The sequence below is a fragment of the Coregonus clupeaformis genome, chromosome 17 (assembly GCF_020615455.1).
Source record: "Coregonus clupeaformis isolate EN_2021a chromosome 17, ASM2061545v1, whole genome shotgun sequence".
Classification (NCBI taxonomy): domain Eukaryota; kingdom Metazoa; phylum Chordata; class Actinopteri; order Salmoniformes; family Salmonidae; genus Coregonus; species Coregonus clupeaformis.
The window spans coordinates 51,068,336-51,082,627 of NC_059208.1; the positions used below are offsets into that span (position 1 = coordinate 51,068,336).

The 14,292-nt window shown below is 41.7% G+C and overlaps 1 protein-coding gene across 2 annotated transcripts; it reads left to right on the forward strand.

The window, feature by feature from the left end:
• The first annotated feature begins 1,027 nt into the window (after positions 1–1,027).
• Positions 1,028–13,653, forward strand: LOC121586724 (granulocyte colony-stimulating factor receptor). 2 transcript variants are annotated; one of them, XM_041903662.2, is made up of 16 exons: positions 1,028–1,130; positions 4,561–4,639; positions 4,946–5,320; positions 6,233–6,362; positions 6,732–6,898; positions 7,155–7,318; positions 7,545–7,695; positions 7,949–8,031; positions 8,162–8,369; positions 10,276–10,464; positions 11,093–11,194; positions 11,575–11,721; positions 12,152–12,292; positions 12,473–12,569; positions 12,656–12,737; positions 12,901–13,653. In XM_041903662.2, the coding sequence occupies exons 2-16, from the start codon at positions 4,573–4,575 to the stop codon at positions 13,405–13,407; spliced, it is 2,610 nt and encodes an 869-aa protein (XP_041759596.2). In that variant the 5' UTR covers positions 1,028–1,130; positions 4,561–4,572; the 3' UTR covers positions 13,408–13,653. The 2 variants fall into 2 exon arrangements, with proteins under 2 accessions (XP_041759596.2, XP_041759597.2); XM_041903663.2 differs by lacking the exon at positions 1,028–1,130 and adding an exon at positions 1,235–1,257.
• The last annotated feature ends 639 nt before the right edge of the window (positions 13,654–14,292 follow it).

The window sequence follows — 14,292 nt, forward strand, 5'->3', positions numbered from 1 at the left end:
CTTTTTTGTTTGCAGTAAATTTGAATATGAAAGGATTTCAAAATGTTTCTGTCAGGGTTGAGATATTGGTGTTCTGTACAACATTACTGGAATCTGAAGCCATTTTTCTATATGAAAAATATTGTCTTAATGTGACAAACAGGAAGAGCGGATGCCTTTACTGGCCAGTCAATAGTTCTAATACCTCATTCCTATTTGTCTTCAGATGTTTCTCATTGGTAGCAAAATTAGCAGCTTTTGTCCAGGCCATACCAGAGAGGAAGAGGCAAAGCGAGAGGATTGACTCTGGAGGCATGCGGGAGGAGGCTTATACTGTAGCGTTAAGAAGACCAAGTGAGGAGTTATTGTATGGGGGGCAATGAGAGAGTGTCAAATTTGGTCAAGATAAAAGTGAAGAATTGGTCTGGTGTGTTAGAAATGCCAGGGAACATTTCTGTTCTCAGTCCGCCACTGCTTTTAATTAAGCACATAGTATTGCAATTGAAATACACAACTGAAAACAATGGGCTAGGAAGTTCAATATGCTGCTTGGAGCCTGAACAACATACTGTATCTCCAAACACACAGAATAGACTGCAAACAAAAATATGTTATTGAAGTGGCATAACTTAATGAAACAAACATTTTGGAATATTGTCAAACTTGATAAACAAACAGTGATACAGATGAACAAACATACCTTCTCAGAACACTCAACCACACCCCAAACATTTCTGACAATTGACACCTGTGATCCTCCAAATGTGAATAATTATAAATGCTCAAACTTAAAATATAATAATAATCTTTATTTCAAATAGTTTGACTAATTTATTAATCTCTCGTAGACAAACGCATGTAACATTGAGCATCTGACTCAATTATGTGAGATTTTTCATCTGGGTTTCCAAGATTACTCATTTATTTATTTCAAGACGTTTAACTTGACTTCCGTATCTCTCCTGTTATGGGCCCCAACACCCCACGTCATGTCATCTTTCCTGTATATGGTGAATTCAAAATAAGGATGTGGCTGTCTGTTAAACTCAAGTGGCCCTGAAACCTGAGCTCCATTCCGCCACTCTGTTCCATCTGATCCTATCTACACCAGAGTCTGATGAAAGTCTTTCCTGGTGCTGGGGCTGTGTGTGGTGAGTGGTGTTGCTCTCTAATGGATTTTCTTTATCTCTGAATCACACTGCCTACCAAGCCTTTTCCTTCTGATTCACTTGAATCTACAGAAGAGAGGGGGGGAATAGAACACAATATCTGTTATTGGTGAGTGAGTGAGTGAGTGAGTGAGTGAGTGAGTGAGTGAGTGAGTGAGTGAGTGAGTGAGTGAGTGAGTGAGTGAGTGAGTGAGTGAGTAAGTGAGTGAGTGAGTGAGTGAGTGAGTGTGTCTGAGAAGCTCAGACTAGGAAATTGAATCTCCCTGTTCAACTGTGTGGATATGTCAAATGATTTACCTATTGGTAATTGAATAGGATTTAGTGACTTGTGTCATCAGTACATGTATCTAACTTGAAATTTTTTGAATCCAACCTGACGTCATGACCTTTTCCGTTTTAATGTGACAATTATACAACAATTCCGGCGTCATTACTAGCTGATCACTCATACTACATATTCTCTTTTGGAATATTAATGGGAAAAAAACAAGTATATCACTCATTCTGGGATAGGTATAATATGTTTGTGTGCAGTCAATATATGCAAAAGAGGATGTGAAAGAGATTGTTTTCCTCTTTCTACTCTTTTGTTTTTATGACAAATTATTACTGATTTAGAAGTCTAGTGTCTCAGGTCAAGTTCCAGCAAAGAAGATACCTCTCATGGAAAATTAAAGGGTAGATTGTCAAATAAGGATTTGTACATATCTCTGATATGTTCACCAAATTAACTGAAAGTACAATTGAAGATTTGCGGAGGAAGAGAAACAAAAGGGAAATAGTCACAGCTTTAACTTTGTTACCCTGTTAGAAGATATTGCCTAATCGAGAAAGAGGGACTGTTGTAACATTTACCACAATGGCTAAGGAGAAGAACAAGTTTAAGGGGAGACAGAGGAACAAGGTATAGAACATGTTGAAATATTGTTCTCGACTCTATTCTCTCTTTGTCACATATGCTGTATTACACAACAAAGGGTGTCAAAATCACTCTGAAACAATAACATGCTTTTGTGAGAATATTGTGCCACTGTAGGTAGTTTGGAAAAACAACCTTTTGGGGCACAAAAGTCCACCCATACTTATAAACTACATTATAAAATCCAACCATTCTATGGAATGCCTATAGACATGGCCTCTGAAGGTACTCAAACATTTTACATAAATTAAGCTTGTTTATTGACCATCCTGACATATTTGTATTACACTGATAGGTTAGCCTATAGAAGGAAAATATATCATAACACTGCTTTCCTTTAATGGAAAATAGGAAATTGGCATTCTCATTAGCGTTCACAAACATACTAAATAATGGTGCTAGAGAGCGACACGCTAGCCGGTGACAAAAGAAATCACTCCAAATGTAATATCTTTCTCTTCTCTCTGTCTCTCTCTGTCTCTCTCTCTCTCTCTGCCCCTTTCTCTCTCTCTCTCTCTATCTCTCTCTCTCCCTCTAAGGCAGCAAGGCACATTTAGGAGCCGTAGCCAATTAGCTCCCTGCAATAATAGTAAGGCAAAACTCAGCAAAGGAGGAAGAGAGAAATGGAGGCCTTTATGCAGACAGCAGTAAATAGAAGAAGACTTCATTGGCCTCGCATCATGCATCCACTACATAGGTTGCGTCCCAAATGTAGGGAATAGGGTGCCATTTTAAAAAGCAGACATATTTTCCGTCCCCTACTCTAGGTCAAAAATATACAGGTCAGGACAAGAGGATTCTAATATCCCATAACTATTTGCATAATTGCCGGAAGAAGTCAATACAATGGGACCAGCAATGCGAGCAAAAATGACTGGAAGTGAATGTTAGCAGTACAGAAAATGTGCCATCAAAGTGAATTTCATCTAACTCTACTCAGCAAACACATGGCATAACTGTTTTACTGTCGTTCTAGTCATTTAAATGTTTTTCAGATTATCTACAGCCACGTTATTACTTGATTTCCTGACCGCTGAAAGGTAACCAAAGGGTAACCAAATTCAGAAACACATTTCAATTTCCGCTGGTCTATCTCAGTTATTTCCCTATTTCAGTGATTTTGAATATTAAGTGATGATAAATAATTTGTCAACGATACAGAACCTGCAGAGCCTTGGTCGACTAGCAGAGAGACAGGCAGGTGAGAGAGAGAGAGAGAGAGAGAGAGAGAGAGAGAGAGAGAGAGAGAGAGAGAGAGAGAGAGAGAGAGAGAGAGAGAGAGATCAAGGATGTACAAACGAGCAATAATCTAATTCCCAACACACACTCTCATTGGTCATGCCATCCTCCATCTTAGCCACGAGGGCCTAGTTACATTTCACCCAGTTGGCGTATGTATTCTAGCCAAATAACAGTAATGGGGGCAAGGCTGTGATTGGTCCATTGCCAGAGGGTGACAAGACGTTTCACAAGGATGTAATGTTCTCAGTGATTTCCCTATTTCAGTGATTTTGAATACTAAGTGATACATTATTTGGCAACGGTTCAGAACATACAGAGCCTTGGTCGACTGGCAGAGAGACGGGCAGGTTTGAGAGGTTTGCAACCAGAGAGAGAGCAAGAGGGCGCGAGAGAGAGAAAGAGAGAGAGAGAAAGAGAGAAATCAAGGATGTACATGTCACCGCCCTCAAACAAGATATAATCTAATTCCCAACACACACTCTCCTTGGTCATGCCATCCTCCATCTTAGCCATGAGGGCCTAGTTACATTTCACAAGAGGTTTCACAAGGATGTGGTTTTCAGTTGCCTGTCACCAGTATGTGCCTTCTCAGGATAGAGATAACACAGAGGTTGTAAAAACAAGAGTCCTATTCATTAGGCACCAAACGGAAGAAAAAGAAGAGAGACAAGCTGATCTTGTCCAATAAGAAGCGCTCAAATTTTGCTACAGTGTACCTGAATACAACCCAGCAGCCCCCAGTCAACTCCCAGAAGGGGACAGTCCCACATGACAGACAGGATATAACCGCCCTCTCTCTTTCCACAAAGACCATACAGAGACACAAGCATGATCTGAGGGCATCGGCAGATGGCAATCTTGCCATTGGTGATTGGTGCACTCTCATCTCTAGACTTTAGAATCAAAGTCTTTAAGTCATTAACACATTTCCTATGACTGTGGAATTGTGAGTATCCCAGTGTTTGTTTGTTATAGACAGTTGTCTAATCTTTTTTTTCCTCGTAGTTTACGTGTGTCAGTTGTGTATGATGCATCTTCACTCATGTCAGCTTGTAGTGTCAAACAGTACAAACAGCTTGCTCATGACAGGTTTGGAAAAAACAGTCATTATCGTCTCCATTGCTATTTATACACTGTTGTCCATCAATAAGAGGCCAGGGATTTCAAATGTTGTTTTGATTCCATTGAATGCAACGTACTTTCACCCTTTCTTCTTCAAAATCACTAATTTCACGTCTTCCCCTCACACAGGTTTGTATCACCATGGCATCAGCCTGGATAGCAATGTTTGCCACGCTGCTGCTGGCATTTGTGAATGGAACAAAAGATGGTGAGTGCTGTCTTTGTAATGAATAACCATTTCTAAATGGCAACACCTTGCCAGCAGTAACAAAGACAGTGGAATAGACACTTCACATCCCATTCTCTTAAAAATGCTGTTTTGAAATGTAAATCTTGAAATGATCAGTGTAATTTCAGTCTCACTGAGACATGGGAATATAGGCAAGAAATATGGAGCTGTATCTTACGATAAGTCATTTATTTGGTGGCTTAAAGAGCCCTTTTTCAACCTTTTCCTCAATGTTGCTGATGCGTTGATCTGCTCTTGGCTCTCTTTCCTTTCCTTCCCTGTCAGAGGTTCACACGTCCCCGTCTGTGGAGGTACATACTTCCACCCCTGTGGTGGCTTTGGGTTCACCGGTGACTGCCTCTTGCGTCATCAGAGATGACTGCCCCCTGATAAAGGGACAAGCCGTTCACATTGTCTGGCACCTCAACCAACGCCTTATTCCCAGCGGTCCTGCAGCAGCCAATGAGAGTGGTGGAAACTCTGCAGCAGCCAATGAAAGTGGCTGGATCTCCACAGTTTTATATTCTGCAGCCAATCAGAGTGGCTGGAACTCAACAGTGTCTATACCTAGCTTCACGGACACCAGGGGATATCTCACGTGCTGTGTCCTCCACACCTTCCCGTGCCAGATTGTAGGAGCAGTGGAGATAAGAGCTGGATGTGAGAGACATTTTTTTCTTTGTTTCTTTGTTTTGTTTGTTTATGCCTGTTAAGTGGTGTGCTGTATGTGTAGTCTACCATAGCTCCATTTTCATTCATAGTAAGGGATATCCCTTACCCCACATAAAAAGATTACAGATGGGACCATGGTAAAGAATGGCATTTCTTTATTTTATTACAATTTTTCAACTGTTGGAATTTTAATATGAAGGTCTTCTAGTGCCGCACCTCCCTGGTTTCCCTCATGTCCAACATCTAGTATTGAACATGCTGTACTTTCATTTCAAGGAGCAGTTCTGAGAAATCTAAGTGTACTGAGCATAAAATAAGAATTAATTGAAATGTTTTTAAAGGTAGACTCAGCGGATATTGAGATGAGCAAGATGCAAGACTTCGCTCTCACACAGTCACACACAGTATCTGTGCATGTGCACGGGTTCGCCTCGCGCTGATAGAGCATGGTAGCCACAGGACCAACACAGCTGTGAAATTGAGCCTTGTGCGTCAACGCTCGTAGTTATTGAAGAAATTGACCCACTATGCTGTTTACTTTCTGCATTTCATATCGCTGAGTCTACCTTTACATGTTTTAAACATACGTTTCACCTCAGATCAAGAATAAAAACCTGAACTGATAATGATCAGTTCTGTAATGCAGTTCTGAAGATTTGATCATTTTCTGTTCCAAAATCTAATCAAAATTTAATCAAATGTAATTATAAAGCTCTTTTTTCTTCAGCAGATGTCACAAAGTGCTTATACAGAAACCCAGCCTAAAACTCCAAACAGTAAGCAATAAAGATGTAGAGGCAGGAACCTAGGAAGTAACCTAGAGAGGAACCAGGCTCTGAGGGGTGAGCGCTAACTAACTTTTACATTGTTTTGCTCACTCAATAATTGTTATTGCCATAGTTCCACCCCCAGCACCACAGAACCTTAGCTGCCTGACTAACCTGACCAAACCGGAAACCCTCTCATGTCAATGGGACCCAGGACAGGACACCCACCTGCCCACACAGTACACTCTCCACACCGAGATCAGGTAACAAGTGGCTATTGTTGGAGAACAAGTGGATCTTTGTTGTATATTTAGATTTACATTTACATGTCGAACGTAAATGTATATTGTAATTACGATTCTATTTTTTAAATGCTTTCTTGGACAATCTAGCTACTTTGCCCCTTAGGGCCACTGTACTATAAATGCCTGCATATGTGTGGTGGTTATCCAAAGAGAACCGGTTTAGATGTTACTTCCAAGTTTCCTTCTGCGCCAACCTAGCTACTTTGCCCGTTATGGCCACTTACAATATCACTATGCATAGGTGTGGTGGTTATCCAAAGAACTTAAAGGGGAAGATGCGTAACTCTGATTTGTTCAAGAAGTTGTATTATTTCTTCATCTTAACAGGGACTTACAAGAGAGCAACACTTACGTGCTGCCGCCAGGGGCACAACACTACAGGATACCACGTACCGGCTTTGTTCTCTTCTCAGAGATAGAAATATATGTCAAGGCGGTGAATGCCTTGGGTCAAGCCACCTCAACACCTTTGCTTCTGGAGCCCATGAAGTCAGGTAAAGAAGTAGTGATTTGGGCTGTGATTTACAGGATATGGTGTCCACATTAGGACAGCCTTAGTCATAAGAACTTGGTGTCACTTGTGACTCTGAAGCTGTCCTAATACAGACACTGTGAAAAGATAGTTATTCTGAAGCTCACTGTATTCTTTAAACCTGAAAGACAGAACCTTATGTACAAGTACTTTGTGGCATGGTATTGAGATTAAGCTATTCGCATCATAGGAGTTCTAATATAACTCTCATATTGCAGCCAAGTTTGACCCTCCAAAAGTTCTGAAGGTCCAAGCAGAGCCAAACAGGTATGGCTGCCTAAGGCTCAGCTGGTGTCTCTCTGAACAGCAAGCATGGGTGACCATCGTGAGCTTGGAGGTGCGACAGAAAACAGCAAACAGCAAGCAGTGGAGTGAAGAACCAGTAAGAGAATGCCCTTTTCCTAAGTGTCCACATACTGCAACCATTTGAACAAAATTATTTAGATTAAACAACATTAAAAATAAATTATCATACCAACTGTACTAGGCAACCATAAAAATAATCACATTACTGTGTGTGTGTGTGTGTGTGTGTGTGTGTGTGTGTGTGTGTGTGTGTGTGCATGTATGTTTGTGTGTGCGTGCGTGCGTACGTGCATGTGTCTTAGGTCCCAGTGCCCCGCTTAGTGCGCCAGAGACCCATGGAGGTGTGTCGTCTGCTCCACGGGACAGAGTACCACATCCAGATACGGGTCAGGTATCACCAGAGTCCATGGAGTGAATGGAGTAACAGCAATACTGCAGTCACGCTTGAGAGGGGTATGTCCTGCATCAATTATATTTAATGTACTGTAATGTATCACTCCCATGGTGAATGAAATGTCCCACATTTTCAATCCCTCTATTTTACAGCTCTGGTAGAATGTATGTATTGACCAGCACTAGGCTCTTTGGCAGTGAATCCATAGCCTACACCTGTTTAGTCTGGAAGAATTCTCCTCTTCTCCTCACACAACTGAGGAGGCACAAACATTTGATGAGTTTCAAAATGGACACTTCTGCTTCTTTTCAGCTCCCACCGGACGACTCGACTATTGGATGACGGTATCTGGGGAGCAGAGGCAAAAGCATCTCAGTGTACACTTGCTTTGGAAGGTAAGAACGACACACAGAACATACTCAAATTTGACACGTCACAAACTTTTATGTTACCTGTGATAGTGGAACACAACTTGCCCTTCAAGTGTCCTCTCTTCCTCACTCCTCTCCTTTCTTCCTTTTGTAGCCATCGAAGCAGTTTCGTGCCAATGGCAAGATCCTGTCCTATGTTGTCTCGCTCCAGAGACAACCCACGAAAAAGCTACAGTTGTGCGTCACATTGGATAGCCACTGTGTTTTCCAGCTTCACAGGGGGGCAAGGAAAGTCTTCCTCAGTGCTGGGAACGCTGCAGGGGCATCCAGCCCTACTGAGGTGGAAGTGTTTCAACATAGAGGTAAAGCTTTATTATTAGTTAGATTGTGTATAAAGGGACATTTTACTCAATATTTTAGTATTTTGTTCATTAGTCCACTTTTAATACAATCGCAATAAATAGTACATGTCAAGTTTTCAACATAGAGCACTTTCAGTACAGAGCAAAAACGAAATATCCCTGTTGCTGAATTCCAAATTAACCCCTACACCCTAGGCACTCCTGTAGATCTGAGGGGATTGCATACAGTTGGAGTCAGATGTTTACATACGCCTTAGCCAAATATATTTAAACTCAGTTTTTCACAACTCCTGACATTTAATCCTAGTAAAAATGCCCTGTCTTAGGTCAGTTAGGATCACCACTTTATTTTAAGAATGTGAAATGTCAGAATAATAGTAGAGAGAATGATTTCTTTCAGCTTTTATTTCTTTCATCACATTCCCAGTGGGTCAGAAGTTTACATACACTCAATTAGTATTTGGTAGCATTGCCTTTACATTGTTTAACTTGGGTCAAACGTTTCGGGTAGCCTTCCACAAGCTTCCCACAATAAGTTGGGGGAATTTTGGCCCATTCCTCCTGACAGAGCTGGTGTAACGGAGTCAAGTTTGTAGGCCTCCTTGCTTGCACACGCTTTTTCAGTTCTGCCCACACATTTTCTATAGGATTGAGGTCAGGGCTTTGTGATGGCCACTCCAATTTTTACATTTCACATTTTAGTCATTCAGCAGACGCTCTTATCCAGAGCGACTTACAATTAGTGAGTGCATACATTTTTCCTACTGGCCCCCCATGGGAATCTGAGGGGGTTGCATACAGTTTTACTGTGGATATATATACTTTTGTACCTGTTTCCTCCAGCATTAACACAAAGTCCTTTGCTGTTGCCAAAACTATAGTTTGTTAACAAGAAATGTGTGGAGTGGTTGAAAAACGAGTTTTAATGACTCCAACCTAAGTGTATGTAAACTTCCGACTTTAACTGTTGTGATGTCACGAGAGGCTACACAGCTTTCAGCGGGATTGCTCAAGTAGTGCAAGGAGACCAGGTTCAATCAAAACAAGGATTTTATTAAAGGTCTTGGGAAACTAACGAAAGTATAACACAATTCTGTTCTCTTGTGGCTCTTTAAGGGTTAACAGTTCAGGGATGTCTCTTCCACATCCAAAATCATAACTCTCACTCGCTCAAATAACTTTTCCCCAGTCTTACTGTATTCCACGTTGCAGCTAGTGGCCAACCCAGCAAAACGTCCTTCCAAATGTCCCACACGTATTTCCACAGGTGCATATATCCAAAGGTGAGTATTTCCCAAAGGTAAGTATCCCCAAATCCTTAGATTCCTCATGGAAGTGGACGTGCAGCACTCTTGTCCTCCAGAGAGCCCAGGTTGGAGACTGTGTCTCTTCACCCCCCACACACACCCTCCGTGTGTCTCTTCCCTTCCCAAACCTTCAGCTCATCAGCTCCTCATTTGTTTCAGCTGCGTGGGAAGATTGGCCATAGAGGGGTGGAGTTCCCGACCATACCAGCAGATGGAGCCATAGCTGTCTGGGTTTGCAGCCACCTCAGGGGGATGTAACGTCCCTCCAGGACACAGCCTCTCGTGACATCACACTGTATATCAGCATTATGGCAATAGCTTCATCTGATTGGCTGGGTGGAAATGTCACCATATTGCTTCCACCTATGCAATCCTCTGATCTAGGCTAGGGGTCGATTTAGAATTCAGAATATATGCATAAGCAGAAGGTGTTATGTGTGTTATATCAGCGTCCCAAACACCCTATTACCCATATAGTGTCCTACTTTTGAGTCCTATGTGCACTATACAGGGAATAGGGTGTCATTTGGGACTGAATCTATGTGTGTTTAAGCTTACCTGTGACATATTGTGTGGTAAATATCTGTATCTGTCCCCAGCTCTGGCAGCAGTCTCTGACGTCAATGTCCTTCCTCATGATGAGCGATCACTACTGGTCCAGTGGACAAGCATACATTCATCCAGTGTCACAGGCTATGTGGTGGAGTGGAGGCCATTGTGGAAAATGGACCCTTCCCTCATCTTGTTTGACCATATTGACAGGAATCAATCCAGCACTCTAATATCAGGTATGGTTTATGTCAGTTATAAGGTATACATTCACGTTGTACATACTGTAGTTTCATTCACCTGTCATGTGTCTCTAGTTCTGTGTTAGAAGTTTGTTGGAGGACTATGTACTTCTTTTATATACAATTCTCCTGGCTGCACAATTAATTTATCTGCAGGGACAATAACGTTTTAATTCAATTTCAATTTCAATCAATCAATTTTATTTTATATAGCCCTTCTTACATCAGCTAATATCTCGAAGTGCTGTACAGAAACCCAGCCTAAAACCCCAAACAGCTAGTAATGCAGGTGTAGAAGCACGGTGGCTAGGAAAAACTCCCTAGAAAGGCGAAAACCTAGGAAGAAACCTAGAGAGGAACCAGGCTATGAGGGGTGGCCAGTCCTCTTCTGGCTGTGCCGGGTGAAGATTATAACAGAACCATGCCAAGATGTTCAAAAATGTTCATAAGTGACAAGCATGGTCAAAAATTGAATTGCATCTACAGTATCAGCTTGTGAGTGAGAGTGTGTTGTCCACTTTGTTGTTTGAGTTGATTTGTGCAGACTTTTTCTTTGCAGGATTTGTCCACATACTATAAGCTTATGAACTTGGATCCATTGTTATCTCTTTCTCTTTGTCTACAGAGAGCATCGAGCCGTACAAGCCCTATGGGATCTCTGTGTATCCTAGGTATAAGGAAGGGATTGGCCTTCCTCAAACCATCGAGGCGTACTCTAGACAAAAGGGTAAGTCGGTAAAGACTAACCCTTACACCTTGGACTTTGTAAGATCTTTACAAGATCAAGGGAGGTGTTGCAGGCTTCTTTTGAGTCAGTGAGGTTCGAATCAGCTGCAAAACATACTGATGAAAGGTGGTACAATGCTTCCCTCTATTGGAGACATATAGCAAATCACACCTCCGGATACTGCTATTACCATTACTATAAGCTTATTCTATTCCTATTTATATCAAACACCGACATTATAGCACTTTGTCAGCATGACAATACCAACAAATCAGAACACTATTAGGTTTATGACATTATATAATTGATATGGTAATCACCACTACTTTTATTGCCATTTAATCCATATATTCCTTAATGTTCTCTTTTGTTTATGGCAGCCCCATCTGCCGCCCCAAATCTGAGGGTGAGGGAGACGTTATATTCTCGTATTGAGCTTACCTGGGAGGAGATTCCACTATGCCAGAGAAATGGGATCGTGCAGAGCTACCAGATCTTCTACTGGGATGAGCAGGGAAACACCAAAGGTAGAAAGATGCTTGTTGTGATGCTGTTGATGATCCACTGTTGATGATACAACTATAGATTACTGAAAGTTCATACACAAGCCTTATTTTGCCAGGCTGTCATTGTAAATAAGTATTTAGGTCACACTTTATTTGGACAGTCTAGATCTACAGATGGTTATACTATCAACAAACTATCTGTTGATCAGCAACTGCTTGCTACGGTTATGGTTAGGTTTAGAATAAGGGTTAAGGTAATGGTTAAGGTTAGGGTTAGGGTAATGGTTAAGGTTAGGGTTAGAGCTAGGGTTAGTAGACAGTTAGCGGAGCATCTACAGATGGACTATCCAAATAAAGTGTTACCAGTATTTATTCCCAACTGACTCGCCTGGTTAAATAAAGAAATAAACATGTAAACTCATACTGCAGTTGCTGTGTCCCTCTTTTACAGTAGTGACTGCTGAGCTGGAAAAGAGGAGGGTGGTTCTAGAAGAGCTCAATCCTTCGTCCTCATACAAAGCCTTTATCATGGTTAGCACAGGTGGCGGGAGTCTGAACGGATCAGAGGTTACCCTCAAAACTGAACCAATGGGTTGGTATTAGAATTTTGTCAATAAGAGTAAAGTGCTTTTAAATAAAAGTAATGTACAGTGTTATTTGAGGACTAGTCTCGCTTGCCAGACACATGGCGCTCCACCCTATGTGAGGTCAGATACTGTATCTGGAAATTGTCAAAAACATATATCCTAAATCTAAATACATGTATTTTCAGATGTCTTGGCTATCATCATGATAGTTATTTCCTCTGGTGTTGGGCTGTCATTGCTCGTCATTATCTCAGTTCTGGCCTGCTTCTCAACACATGAACGGTGAGGACTCAACAGACTTCATGTCAGTAAATACGGGTGTGTTTGTGCTATTTAAAAACAATATAAGTTTCTGTTCCTATCTGAAGGTTGAAGATGTGCTTTTGGCCCATGATCCCCGACCCTGCCAACAGCAGCATCAAGAGGTGGAGCACATCGGATTCAATGCAGGTGCAGTATTAGGATTATCATGACAAACCATGTAATCAGTGTCTGTTGGTAATTACTAAGCACAAGGTTTACTAATCTTTTAGGCATTTATGCATCTATTCTATTCTATTTAATGTTTCTGTGGTTTGACCAAGGAGATACATGTTTCTTTTTCTCTTTGAAGGATATCCCCCCTGTCCAGGACATGCAGGAATCCAGTCTGGTCTATCTCTCCCATCTCAGCCTCCTGGACCTGCCCAAGAAGGGTCTCGAGAAGAGGGGTGGCCAGATCACTGATGACCCCTGGTGCCGCTGCAGTGACACCAGTGACCTGGGGGAGTCCATATGTGGCTCCCCCCATGCACTCAGCCCTAGCTACTTAGGGTCACACCAACACTCTGTTCCGTATGCCACTGTGGTCTTTGATAGCCCGTACTCAAGTCAGCCACCAAGCCAGTCCCATGCCTACCTGCGCTCAGAGTCCACACAGCCACTCCTGGAGGACGAGCTCGAGGAGCCCTCAAGCCCAAAGGAGTACCAGAATGTTCCCGTCCGTGGGGCATCTGGGGAGCAAGTTTCCTTTAGAGAATGCCAGGATGACGGCCCAGGAAAGGGAGAGTTATGCACTCTTTGGGATGACTTTCCCTTGCTTAGGGCTTTGGCAATGAATGATGTTCAAAGTGAAACCTAACCTCAGTGGTATTGAGATTTTGAAATGTATGCAAGATATATGAGATGTATGTCATAGAATGGCAGATACATTTTCAACACCAATTATGTTTTCAAGACAGGGACAACATGATTGCCCAGTTTGTGGATGTTAGTGCTAAAAGAAGTGTAATTAATCAAGTTTAATAAAGTTTTATTTTTCATGAGTGTTCAATATTTTGCTCTTCTGGCCTATTGTAAATGATCAAATAAATGTCTGATCAATACATACAACTTTGAACATATTGTCATTTATAATGCTAATACAGAGGCACCAATAAATTGTCCAGTACAGTTATTGTATGCTGTTTTCATGTACATTCCCTTATGTCTAAGCTTCTAAGGCAGGGATCCCCAACTGGCGGCCCGTGGGCCGAATTTGGGCCACGGTTGGTTTTATTTGGCCCCCCAAGTTGTCTGAGCAAATAATATATAGATATATATTTATATTTATCTCTTTTTTTCGTAAAGTTTCATTGTTGGACATAAGACTGTAAAACACCAGAAAATCCCCTCCATGTTCTGAAATATTATTTTGGTCCCCCCCAGTTCTATCATTGCAATGTGATACAAAAAACTTCCAGAAGCCTGGATTTAGGACCACACGGACACCACAGAGCGGGCTGACAGGCTATGTGAAGGCAAAGCTTCTGGAAGGCTGGCTGGACCAGCACGGGAGAGTTCAACATAGTTCAGTGTGTATGTGTTGCACTCTTTCACCAAGTTGTAAAAGCAAGCAGAGCAGAAACTGGCTACTATTTAGTTGATTGATGTAGCTGGCAAGTTCACTGCTTCTTAAATGAACAGAAAAAAACTAAACTAGTGTTTATTCGCTGAGCTAGTATTGTAACTGACATGCAATGTTAGC

What these genes read in the sequence shown, in the direction of transcription:
- LOC121586724 (XM_041903662.2), top strand. Translation starts at nt 4,573, where the DNA reads ATGGCATCAGCCTGGATAGCAATGTTTGCCACGCTGCTGCTGGCATTT. An exon ending in GTGTACACTTGCTTTGGAAG is followed by an intron (nt 8,032 to 8,161) that starts GTAAGAACGACA and finishes TTCCTTTTGTAG; the next exon opens with CCATCGAAGCAGTTTCGTGC. An exon ending in TGCTTCTCAACACATGAACG is followed by an intron (nt 12,570 to 12,655) that starts GTGAGGACTCAA and finishes TCCTATCTGAAG; the next exon opens with GTTGAAGATGTGCTTTTGGC.